The following is a 13432-nucleotide window of genomic DNA, read 5'->3' on the forward strand; positions in this document are numbered from 1 at the left end:
GGTTTCCATTATCTGCGGCGTATCTCCTGCTGATAAAAATGAAGGAAATGTATTTTTGCTTCTTATTTTTTTTTAAGTTATTGTGAGGATGGTTGAGCCTTAGGGGACACAATTACAAAATAAAATGCAATCATTTTTTATTTTTAATATGTTAAATATATTTGATGTGCGTATCTCATAGTGAAGTAAAAGAGCTTTGCACATTACTTTCCAATGACCACTCTTCAGTTTTTACTTCTTAACGTTTGTCAGTATGACACCACTATGATCCATGTTTTGTTTATAGCATATTTTCCAGCCAAATAAGCAACAACATTCTATCAGACAACAGTACCTCACACACATAAGAGGAAGTGGTAGGTACAGTAAATAAGTAATGAATTACACATCAGGAAGGTCAGGGAATGTCAGGTAAATCCCACTGGGTGACTAATGGATTTTAATAACATTAAACATTTGTGCATTTAAAACATTATAAAAACTCAGAAAAAAGGTTGATATTTTTACTCCATGTTTAGTCATATTTAATATTTAACATAAAAATGAACAATCATGTACAAACAGTATGTCATTGATCATCAATAAGCTCTCAACGTGTATTTTAATACAAATAAAGGAACAAATAAATAATAGAGCAAAGCATATTAAAATCTAAGATTGTGAATAGCCATAAAAACTGTTGATTCGCTAGAATCAGTAGACAACTTAAGACAAACATGAGTGATTCAGCTCTGTGGTATTCTGTGCAAATAAACCTGAAATTCATCATGACCCATTATGCATTACTGTTACTGCTGCTTTTCAGTCACAAAACTGCATTTCATCAGTTTTAAAACAAAATCCTCTGTCTGTTCACTGCACTTCTAACAAACAAGCATGTTTTTTTTACATGTAAATGTTCTCTTTCATCCTGTCAACATGAGCCCAAGTGGCCATTCAACACCATTTCACTGCAACAGTGCCACCATATGGCAGAACAAAAGAAACACATAAGACATATGAGTTGTACTTGGTGAAAGTGTACAAACTACACTTAAAATGTGCGACTACGTACAATAAGGGACTCAGAATAGAGGCTAGACAGCATTATTCACAGTTCATTTCATATTTATATTTACCTAACCAGTCTGAAAACAAAATTCATATTTCATTTAATGGAGTCCATTTTGTTCCAATGACAAATGAGTGAATAATTTATACATATCACCTGTGACATGCACAGCACCACAAACAGTTTTGCTTGTTCGTGATGTTGCTTGTCTATGATTCTCATGCACAATGCTGGAGCAGTCTGTCACTGAGCAGTTTTGAAGTTTATTCACAGTAACCTCGACATGCAAATGTGACTCATTAATACTGCATAGGCATGATAGACACTCCGAGTGAGATAATTATCAGTCAATAACCCTTGAAATGATTGACAAGGATATGATGAAATATAAAACTCTATATAAATCAAGTCTGGCTATGGAAAATGAGGTTCAATCTCTTGGAACAAAACAAAACAAAACAACAAACATTTTCAGTTGCTTCGGTTATTAGTAATACAGTACCTTAAAGCACTCTGCGTGCCTTCTGCAATCATCGCTGACATAATTGTGATGGCATAACTGATGTAAAGTAAAGGCATAATATTCAGAGTGATATTCACTTCCAATGTTTTATAGACATCGGGTTGCCATGCAATTTCCACTGTTGGTTGCTAGGGGGCACACACCCAAGTCTTCTCTTTGTCCTCTGCCCAGAGACTGTTGCTGGTGTGTGTAAAGCCACAGGTTTTCCATTAGCGTGCAGGGATTTTTAAAAACACATTGCTGTTTACCGGAATGGCAGACGATGTTGCTGTTTCCAGGGGTCATTTCAACGTTAAGGCACAGTCACACTTGTTCTAATTCAGATGAAAGATTTGCTTCATGAATTCATATGTTGTGAAGGCAACAGCTTGTGACGGTATGCAGCGGATGTAGTTGAGGGACAGACCACGATACAATCCTTTCTTAATACCGTATTGAGAGTACACATGCTTAAGGGTTTTTGTGAAGGTGCTGCTCAACACAATAAAGCAAAAATATATTAGCGATCGCATGAAAAAGTTCATAGGCATTTCACTTGAAATCATTCATTTTATAATACTCACAAACATTTGTCCGAATCAGGAAGTGAAGTGCCTAATTGCATTCTTCTCCTGGCGACATCTAGTGGATATCTACGCACAAGAAAAAAGACAAGGGCTAGAATATTCAAATGTACAGTATTCAAATGTCCCTGTGGGACTATAAAACACTATAAGTAATCCGGTACTCATTAAAAAAATATTTGATAGAGATTCCTAGTTAATGAAATACTTGAGCATTACTACAAAATTATTTCCATAACTTTTTCTGCTTAACTTTACATTTGTAAAACATTTGGGACATTTCCAGGTTTCCAACAACCATACAAACCCTCTTAAAGACAATCTACAAAAAGAACGGAAAAACATACGAAATAGTTTGAGCAATTGCTCCAGCAACTCCACCACACAGCAGATTGACATGAGTCTTCAGCACAAGAACATCCGGGTTGTCGAGAGACGGCTTGCCTAACTGCTCTGGAAAGTGAGCGAGTCCCTGAGTCTTCAAAGTACCAAAGGTGAAGAAAGAAAATCCTGTAGGACAGAGAAAATGAACAAAACTAGTGGATATCTATCAGCTGAAGTAAAAAGTGTTTTTAAATCTGGAACACCAAAATATCAGTATGTTTTATTGTACGATAATAACCTGCATATGGAGCCATGCCAATTATTGTGGGGGTCAAACCGCGGTAGAAGCCAGAGATTCCTCCTTCCTTAAAAAACAAAAAACACAGTAATCCATAAAGGCACCACAAAACCGTTCTCAATCAATCCTGTTTTCCATCCTTCGTACCGTCAGGTAAATGGTGTGAAAGGCGTTTCGGATGCCAGTGTAGCGATGCTCTCCTGTCACCTGAAAAGCCAAGCGAGCTCGGACAACATCAAGTGGATAGGTGCAAATAACTGCAGTCATTCCTGTGGAAAGCATGACAAGCAGACAGAGACATGAATCATCATGAAGTTATACATAATTAAACACTAAAAGGCCTTGTACAACAAGTGTTATGAAACAAATAACAAACCTGCCATAGATCCCGCCATCAGCCGGTGAATGTGTCCAGATATTCCAAGCTGTGTGCTAAGGAACTAAAAAGACATGAGAAACATCTTCACGCATTACATCATTTAAACAAAAAGTATCGTTGGCATTAGTACAAAGCAAACTTTATAGTCAAGCCACAAAAAATTAGTTTACAACGTCAAGGCAATTTATTATTTCAACACTGGTTGATATTAGTATTAGATGACTTTAAAATAAAAGAAACCTTTTTGTAGTTATCAAAAGCCATAAACTGAATGGCTCCATATGGGAAAATCCTGATCATCATAGCCCCATTTCCCTTGTACAGCCCAAGAAAGCCCTCCTTTTTTGGCACAGCCGTAAGCGTGGCAAACACTCCTACAAATAATAAAGAAAGACAATCACAAACTCAGGTGTCTGTTGATCGATTATCTTATAAAGAATAATTCCTTAAATAAGAAACGTTGTTCGCATACACAATACAGACTTACCAAGATGTTTGTAATGAGGATTTTGAGCTTGGAGTAAAATTTTTATTCTGTCCAGAGGTGCTATGGTGGACTTTGCACAGCATCCTGCCACACCTTTTGAACACAGAAACAGCATTACAACAGTGTTACAACTGTCCCACAACATCACATAAAAGTGGTCTGGTAGCTTAACTGGTCAAATATGGCATTGCACTAGCAACGCAAACAAATTGAAAGTAATCAGACTGAAGACGATTGGATAAAAGTGCTTCTCTTTGAGAAAACGAAAATGGTAAACAAGGAATGAAAATTGTGACCTATATTGGCGCTCCAATAACACATTGTACACTACATAATATGTATGAGTGGCTGAACGTATGTACTACTCACTTTCCACAAGTGGATTTAACAAGGATCGAAAGTTTGCTTTTACCTCCTGCTACAAAGGAGCGGGTCCAGTAATAGAAGTCCCTCTGAACAGGAGCCGGGATCTGAGCTGGACTCTGTGAAGACACAGCCTCTGCTGTCATGATGTCTGTTATCAGGATTCCAATACTCTCATGTCTTCAGCACACTCTGGAATGTGGTTAAAACAAGCATATGCATTGTTATTCCTACGCCTTAACTTATCTGTGCCACAGGTTGGACTATGCACACAGACAAGTCCTATCAGGCAGAAATAGAGTTGTAAACGCCTAATTTACATGACGACAATACTATTACAAGTCTTTGGTTTTGAGAAATGCAATTACAATACACACAGCCCTTTAAACTAGAAGAGCAAACTACATGACATACAGCTGTCATCTGGACAGGTGAGGGGCAGAATTAGATCTGGAATGAATGAATTCAACTTCAACTCAAACATGCAATAGTTACAGTGGCAATGATTCTTTATAGTAAAATTATTTGATATTTAGGCTGGATAATATTAAAAAATCTGATTTGCTGGTACAGTGATTGTAATTATACGATTATATGAATTTAGAAAAGTGTAAAGCATTGAACTGTACAAGGTATTGTACAATAAGGTTTAAAATCATAGTAATGCCATTATACAATAACCAGAAATGGTGAAAGCACGTTATTTCTGTTAGTGTATCTGTTTGTCGTTAGCAATAACGTTCAATCGCCAGCATAGCATTTACACCACAAATTGTGTCACGATACGAAATACAATGCTGTTTAGACAATGTTACCCTGGTAACTGTTGCTATACGTTATATGTTGCCTCCACACTTCACAGTGCAACAATTCTCGCCGTACAGAAATAGTCAGGTTTTGCAGTAGCACTCAGTTGAATGCTTGCATGCATAGAAAATACAATTGTAATTACTCCGAAACAAGGTCAGCGGATTGCACAACTGTCCACATCGACCTGCGGAACTACTCAAACTGTCAACTCTGCCTTCTATTAACGGCGTTTATAAAACATGCTCATGACAACAATCCTAGTCGTTATAGATTAAATCCCTAAATCTTTAATTATGGGAATTTAGAAGGTGTACTTACATACAATAAAAAGTCAAGCCACGATTAAACATTTTCACGTGTTTTTTGGCAGTTAAGCCCATAGCATGTCCTTCGCTGATTCGTTTACTGTCGCAGGATTCATACGTCACCGCACCACGCGGCCTGTCTATTTTGCTTAAGAGTATTTTTGTATTATTTAATTTTATAATTAAAATGATATATTTAATCCTTGGTTATATATAATTTTAATGGTATATTATGTTTTTATTTGATTTATGATGTTTCGTATGGTAATTTGTTGTGCCGTTTGCGTATTTTTGGTGAATGCTTGATTTCGCCTTTGTTGTAATTTATATTTTGTATTCAATAATATGTTCTTAAAATTATTTTTATTTTGATACAATGATTTTCTGTTTTATAATGTTTCTTCTTGGGAGTTTTACATGGTTGCTATGTGCCATTTTTACGTTGCCTGTATATGAATATTTTAGTTGTGAGTTTTTGTGTATTGTACATCTACTGCCTTGACAATAATCCAATAATGCACATTATACACATTTAAATACTACGATTACTACAAATTGCCGTTTTCATATCTTAAATCAACATGAAAACACAAATACAAGTTGAACTTATTTCGATGAATCATAGTAATGTTAAAATATATGTTGCCGTGAGTTACTAATCATATCATTTTTACAGTGTTTTACAGAGTTTCACAGACGCAAATGCTGTACAAGTTCAAACGTATTTCGATTACACCTCACAAATTTTAGTCACAGTGAAACTGACGTCATCTCAAAACGTGGTACTCCACATTTTGGTTATCAGGCATACACGACATGGTAGCCAGAAGCACATTGATGATTGAATTCGTTTTTAATTATTCATACGACAGATAAATTAGCCTTCCGGTAGAATCCAGTCCGCGTTTTCCCGCCACCTGACGGACGTCCATTAAATAGCCTGAAGTTGACTGGAGAGTGTAGCTAGCTTGACTCTGGCTGCGGTACCAAATGGATTGACATTGGGTTTGTCTTTCAGGTGCTTAACTCTCTGTGGCAGCATGCCAGGTACAGTTTGGCGTTACGTTACGTTACGTACGTTAAGAACACTGCAGAGCGATATGTTGGTCACGCGCGGGTCGAAGGGAAAATGCTGAAGGATCAGTCGTGTTGTACAGGCGGGGAATATTATTAGCCCTTCAGACAGCGCTACTGTCTCTCTGGTATGTAAAGTATTTCAACTCCCTTCAAAGTGTTCGCAACAATACGGCAAACTGCTGTTTATAGACTTAACTATGGCTATTTTCAATTGTTATCACATTTAATAGTTTGTAAACGGCTTTGTCAAAACCTAAACAATCTGTTGAGATATAAGTGTGAGAGGACGTTAAGCGATTAGTCAGTTACCACGACCGTGTTTCGAAACCCAGAGAGCTCCCACATAGATGCCTGACTTGGCGTCTGTGTTATGCTAAAAATGCTTTCTAAGTAGGGTGCCTAATATGTTTTGAGACACAGAGCGCGTGTAAACATCTGCGAGGTCCTCGAGATTCACTTGTCAACTCGAACTAATCACGTACGCGCCTTTAAAATAACTTTACATTGAAGTTACAGCGTTTAGTATTTGATTATCGTTTCACTTTAATCACGCGAGTAACATTTATACTGAAAACTAAGAAAATGAGTATTTAGCAGGAAGACGTAGTCACATAGGCTAAATATACGTTTAAAGTTTAAAATGCATGTTAACTTGTGCAGTAGGTTGGAATGTAGGCGATCTTCATGCTATGCCAGTTTTATACAACGTACTCTATTATGCTTTTACTTTTTATAATTCAAGAAAATGTTGTAATGCTGTATATAACCAATTTGACATTTAGCCTACTTAATGTTTTTATATTGTAAATAATGTTGGTGGAGTTTAAGCCCAGGGAACATACTGTACACACTAAAAAATAAAAATGTGTACCTTGAATATACTTTGTCTGCCAGATAAATCGATGTAGATATTTAATATTTTTATACTAATGGATATTATAGCATCATCTTATTTACATAGTTTATACCAAAAAAATGTAGGTTAAAGTATAGTTTACATTAATGTTTTACACAGTTGGGACACTACGTAAGGTGAGATACTCTGTGCATGAATGATTGAATGAACTCTGTGCATGCACACATTATCTTGAGTAAAGTGCACTTGAAAAGTATATGACGCTACACATAACGATAATAATAATCTGAGATGGCGTGTGTCCTGTATGGTTAATGGAACACTAAATTATCTTAAATGTTTAGTTATGAATGTCATCTGATGGTACATCATCATGCAACAAACTTATTTGATAAAATATTTGTGTTTGGAAAATGTAATAATACATTTTATTTTCCACAGGTAATGCAACATTCTCAATGTAAGTTTACTTGAAATATTTCAAAAGTGCTGCCCAGAGTCAACTTTGTACTGTTTCCCATGCCGGCTGTCCTGTACCGCTCCGCCCTCACTCTGTCAGCTCAACTATGCCTCATACTGCCAAAGTACCCAAGAGATCAACACGTGCGTCTGTAAAGCAAAATGTTAGGGGGTTGAAAGCGTTCATGACCACAAGACGAACGGTCAACTCACTCAAAGCTTATGGCTTGGCTACAAGGAGCCAAGATGAGATCAAAAAGTCAACAGTCAAGAAGCAGGCAGTCAAGAGGGCCCAGAGGAGTGTTGTCATTAAGCCTGGCAGGAGGAGAGGCAAGAATGTCCCTGTTGTCAAAGGATCCAGGCACACCCGTGGTTCTTTGAAGCAAAGTGGCTTGTTGTCAAAACTTAATAGTCAAGGGAAGTCACCTTGGAGCAGTCTCTCATGTCAGAGCGTCCTACGGGACCTTGAGTCTCGCAAGAGGTCAGGTAAAGGCAGAAAAGGAGGTCAGAAGATCAAGGAACAGGATACTGATACTGAAAGGTCAGAACCTCATGATCCTAATTGTGATGGCCTACAAATGAACTCCTTTATCCCGGCTGGAGAAGGACTTACCGTTAACATCGACTCTGAGGAGACTGCAGAGGAGCACAGAGAGACTGTTGTTCACAACACAGACAAGGCAGAGGAGGAGAAGCTGAAAGCAAACACAGAAACTGCACAAGCTGAAAACCGCTCGGCTTCTTCCGAGCAGCCGAACGTGGCACTTGTTGAGCAGCTTGACCCCGTCAGTAACGTAGACTCTGCGTACAAAAACAATACCTCAGGCTTAACATCTTCCTCCCCTTCACAGGCAGATACGTACGTTTCAGGTCAAGCTGAGAAGGTCAACGATGAACCACACACACACACCGACTATCCTGACGGAAACGCTCCAGAACACTCTGCAGAAGCAGGTGAAACTGTGACTTCCCTAGTGTGCCAGTCCCCACTTGAAAACTTTATAGATGCTCCCCAGGTGGACGAAACTGAGTTTCACAGCACTGTAGTAGACATGGACACCAAAGATGAAACTGAGGATGCTGAAATGTCAGTGAAGAAAGAGGGAGCGCTTTCTCTCCTCTCGCTGAGCGCAAGCTTTTACGACAGCGCTCTTTGTGATACGGACCGCGTGCCGGTGTCTTTTAACAGCAGCACCGAGAGCAGCCGGTCCTCATTCGACAGCGAGTCAGAGTTGGTCCTGGAGCACAGAACATCAGGAAACCCTCCTTTCCAAGCTAAGGATATCCAGCTGCGTTTACTTCGGGTTCAAGAGAGGAAAAAGAGAAGTCACTGTGGAGTTTGCACGCCCTGCATGCGCAAGATCAACTGCGGGGAATGCAGCAGTTGCCTGAACCGAAAAACAGGTCATCAGATCTGTAAGCTGAAGAAGTGTATTGAGCTAAGGATGAAGGGCTGCACTGCTGAGGTAAGAAACACGGATCTTCCACTTTTAATTCACGTACGTTTGGAAAATTGTCTGGACTCAGACGTGCTGAATATAAAGTGCTGTTTGTGTTCCTGTCTGTTGTACTTTTTCCAACTGTTGGTGGGTAGTTCCTTATTGTGTTTTTCTGGGTTCCGAAGGCTACAGAAGGTGCTGATAAATATGCAAAATAAATGTGCTTCTGTTGAGCACCTGCGACACAGCCCTGACTGCTTGCTTGCATGTAAATACTGTAACCTGCTGACTGCACATAAATGTTCAGTACAGCTCTGACTTGACTACATTTACACTTTACTTGAAAAATGAACATCAAGCAGTTAATGACACTAGCCTGGAGAGGGTTTGATGTGAGGAAATCAAGACACATTGGCTTCTCGTTCATACTTTTACATTCCATCGATGTTTCCTCAAGTCACTGCCTCAAGCAAATATGAATGCAAAGCAAAAAATAGACAAGCTTTTGTTATGAGGGCATCACATGACACCGTGAGCTGTGCACGTGGCCTGCATGTCTGAGAGAGACTGAATGGCACTCTATGTATGTTGTGTGTCCATGTTGTGGTGTGTCCTGCCCTGTGTTTATGAAATTGTAGATAGTGATGTAATGTTGTTTTGAATTGCTGCTTTGAAACAATGTGTGTCAAAAACTTAGAAGCAGACAATTCAGCATAAGAATTGGCATCACATGCAGTATTTTGTTTTTAGGGCATCCTTTTTATGTTGCAGGCACACGTACCTCTGTGGTCACTGTATTATATGTTTTTCAGCAATTGTCACCATAAGTGTGCTTTTTTTAAGAGATTAGAACATTCTTTCAATTACACACCACCGTGCCATTTTGAGTTTATTTAGCGAAACTGAAACTAGTCATGTGGTGGTCAAGAACCAATGAGACTTAAAGTCAATGTGTTGCTGTTTTTGAATCTCTTTGGAATGCAATTCTCTCAATAAGCTCAAAATACGAATCATTTTCTCACATACACCAGTTGTTTTGCTTTAGAAGACATGTGTTGACCCACTGGAGTCATTTGAAATACTTTTGTGATGAATGTTGTTTGTACTTTTTTAGAGGTTCAACATTTTGCGACCTATATACAGCCACGGACAAAAATTAAGAGACCATTCCAAATTATCATTTCAAATCATCTTTTCTAGATGTATTATGGCCATTCCAGTCCAGTGTCTGTTGAATTTCAACACAATCAAACCTCAGGAATGACAAAGTCATTCAACAGCAATGTGAAAGACTGACAGCATGACAAGACATATGAAAACTGTGATAAAAATTGACGTTATCACATAATTCATGCATAACACATTCATATTTTCCTAAATACATGTACAAATATGATTGTTGTATTGCTTAACAGTGAATATGAACTTGTTTTCTTTGAGATTATTTGAGATCTGAAAAAATATAGAGCATCTTTTCTGTTATTTTGACCTGTTTCTCCAGTTTTCATTTTCTGCAAATAAGTGCAAATAGAAACAATATTTTATTTGACATTTTAAAGAAATATTGTTAGTAGGTTACAGAATGAAATCTGAAATGGTCTCTTCATTTTTTCTGTTGCGGTATGTGTAAATGTTTATGTATTGAAAAAAACTCAAGTTAAGATTCAGCCTTTAAAAACCATCTCCGGACCACTATGTTCTGTTGCATTCAATTGCATACAATCTGTTGTTGAAAGCAGGAATGGTTACTTTAATGAAAGTCACAGTATAGAGAACTTTGGACTCAAAGATTTAAACAATGCTGGTTGAGAAGCACTTCCTGTTTTAGTTTTTATCACTAAGCAAACATTTAAACAGAATACAACCAACAGAACATTTACAACCGAATCAAAATGTTAAATAATATCTTTAAAAAAAAAAGAAACTGGAAGTGCTGCTGGAACAGTGTTTAGTCTAGATCATTATTATTATACAAACTCTGATTTGGCCTTGGATTGTGGATTTCGGAGTGTTTCGATCTTGAAATAAACTCAGAGATGACGTATTTTTGTATGCAAAACCCGGAAGCGAGTTAGCATTTTAGGACTTGCTTTAGTTCCATCGCTCCAAAGATTTTTTAAAGCCTTAAGGCCAGTCCACACCGGGGCGATAGCACACGCTTATCGCCAGCGTTTTTCAAGACTTTTTTTCACTGGCGATGAGCCGAGTGAACGTGCAAAATCACACCCTGACATAGATGGCGCTTAATAAAAACAGAAACCCCGCTGTACACAAGGTGGCGATGCGCAACTTTATGCTTCTGACTCTCGCTTGTGTCACACAGAAGAAGAATTCATCTGGCTTCCTCTTCGTCAATGTGTGCTTGAGCGCCACCAAGTCGCGTTTTACTGTAACTTCAGCAGCTCCAGGCACGTGAACAAAAGCGCCAATCTCATTGGTCGGCCAGTTTTTAATGCTATGTGTCAAACCAAAAAAAAACGAGCCAGAGGCGTTTAAAAACAAAAAGACGCTTTTACGCCTGCCGTTTTGCACATCTGTGTGCACACTCACATTGGCGCCCTTTGTTTAGTCACGAGGCATTAAACGTTGACGATAAACGCGTGCAATTATCGTCCCGGTGTAGACAAGCCATTATTGCATCTTAAAAATGGTGGTTGCTAACAAGTTGCTAAATGTGAGTACTTTGTCGGTACACGATCCGGGATGCCTGCACGATCCGTTCACGCATGCGCATAATGACGTAGTAGACAATTCTGTTTAGCGACGACACTGCACGATCTGTTCCACGCTTGAGCACCTTTGTACCGCGACTTTCACTACTGTCCACCTCTGGTCTCATGTCACTTCTGTGTGCACACTATGCGTTGAAATACTCTGTAACGTTTCCCCAGACTTGTTTGTAGTTCTTTCTTCATGTAAGTGCAGATAGTCTAGGCAGAAATGCATATTATGTTCCTTATTGTGTTCTGTAACCACCATTGAAGGGATTATTCCTCATTTAGATTATATAGATAGATATATTAGCCTATATATAGACCCATACTAATACAAAACGAGTCGATTTAAAGTGAACTAATATTAGCAGCTTTTAATAAAAACCGTCTTTGACAATACTACTGACCTCAGATCGAAACACGGCAAGTTAAGTAGGCCTAATGCCATGCAGCAATGAATCGCAAAGGGGAGTATGGAGGAAACTGAAGGTTTGCAGTGACAGACTCTCAAGACTCAGACTTTATTCCACATGTAACCAAAATCGTGTATGTTCATGTAACAACTCCTTTATTATTTTGGATTGGCAACCACGTAAACACATCGTAATGCATAGCGTAAGCTACATTTTAAAACATCAAAATAGACCCGCCGTGAACTGTTAAATGAAAAACACGACGTAGCCTACAAAAATATGCCGCCAGTTGTGCCGTCTGGCCGTCAAGCGTTTCATCGCATGCTTGATACCAATAGTGTAGGGAAACCGTGAAGTTGTTTACTACGTCATTATGCGCATGCGCAGAACGGATCGTGCAGGCATCCCGGATCGTGTACCGACAGAAACCGTGAAGTTGTTTACTACGTCATTATGCGCATGCGCAGAACGGATCGTGCAGGCATCCCGGATCGTGTACCGACATACTTCCTTTGGCGGGGACGTTTGACGTCATCACACAGATAAGGCTCACAAATAATGCAACGTGGCACAAGTCTCTTAAAACGTTGATGCAGATTCATTCACGGAATAATTACTTATCAGGGAACACATTTTTAATAAAATTTGAAAGAGTTGTCGAAGGCTTTGTGGTGGTGACGTTGATATCGAGCGACCTTAAGTGAAGTCTGTTTATATAGCATCGTGTTCGCGTTATACTTCCGCCGATTGTATTTCTGCTTCAAAATGAACAAATGTGGTGTTGATTTGTAAAGATTATCTTGATAGACAAAACATGTAAACATCCACAGTTAATCACAGAGCTTATTTTTTGCGATTTTCCAAGTCTATGGGAAAAATGCATAGGCTTTCTGCCGAGAGAACCAGCGCAGCGCTTACTTCCGGGAGTACTGGATTGTGTAGTCATGATGGATCTCTGCTGTGATTGGTGCTTCTGCCCAGTGTCTGTCTTTTAGAAGTAATATGGTAGAGCAGCGATGATGGTGAGATTACATCAGTTGAGGTCTATGTCTCTCATTTCCCTAAAATGTAGAGCAGTGTTCACCTGAAGTCACATCTGTCATAGTCATGTGGTTATTCAGGGTATCGTCAGTGTGAATGGGTCGGTTGAAAACCTAGGACGGGGTGCACTGTGTTTGCGGATTGTGTGAGAAAAGCCAGCTTTAATCAAACAGAAATCAAAATATTAATAAAGAGGATTGTCATGTTTGCATTCATGTTGACATCACATGATATGTTAAGTGGAAATAGGTTTTTGTAAGAGGAAGTGTGGAAACTTCACTAACTACTCACTTCAGTGCGAGCAGTCACCCTCTGCACGATGTGTAAAAA

The 13432-nt window shown here is 38.8% G+C and overlaps 2 protein-coding genes across 4 annotated transcripts in view; one reads left to right on the forward strand and one right to left on the reverse strand.

Annotated features, from left to right (window-relative positions):
- Window positions 1-247: 247 nt before the first annotated feature.
- On the reverse strand, window positions 248-5228 carry slc25a16 (solute carrier family 25 member 16). 2 transcript variants are annotated; one of them, XM_057342085.1, is made up of 10 exons: window positions 5121-5197; window positions 4038-4180; window positions 3626-3718; window positions 3379-3512; window positions 3136-3199; window positions 2907-3028; window positions 2760-2826; window positions 2485-2647; window positions 2138-2206; window positions 248-2045 (listed from the first exon to the last, which is right to left on the reverse strand). In XM_057342085.1, the coding sequence occupies exons 2-10, from the start codon at window positions 4132-4134 to the stop codon at window positions 1889-1891; spliced, it is 966 nt and encodes a 321-aa protein (XP_057198068.1). In that variant the 5' UTR covers window positions 4135-4180; window positions 5121-5197; the 3' UTR covers window positions 248-1888. The 2 variants fall into 2 exon arrangements, with proteins under 2 accessions (XP_057198068.1, XP_057198067.1); XM_057342084.1 differs by having other exon boundaries at window positions 249-2045; window positions 5117-5228.
- Window positions 5229-5951: 723 nt separating this feature from the next.
- The window catches only part of tet1 (tet methylcytosine dioxygenase 1), a 48797-nt gene continuing 41316 nt past the window's right edge, over window positions 5952-13432 (forward strand). The window contains exons 1-2 of one of the 2 annotated variants that reach the window (XM_057342761.1): window positions 5952-6305; window positions 7478-8961. In XM_057342761.1, the coding sequence (XP_057198744.1) occupies window positions 7603-8961 (1359 nt within the window). In that variant the 5' untranslated portion in view covers window positions 5952-6305; window positions 7478-7602. The remainder of the gene's footprint in view (window positions 6306-7477; window positions 8962-13432) is intronic. The other variant, XM_057342762.1, reaches the window with a different exon arrangement.

Source organism: Triplophysa rosa, linkage group LG9 (assembly GCF_024868665.1).
Source record: "Triplophysa rosa linkage group LG9, Trosa_1v2, whole genome shotgun sequence".
NCBI classification, from domain to species: Eukaryota; Metazoa; Chordata; class Actinopteri; order Cypriniformes; family Nemacheilidae; genus Triplophysa; species Triplophysa rosa.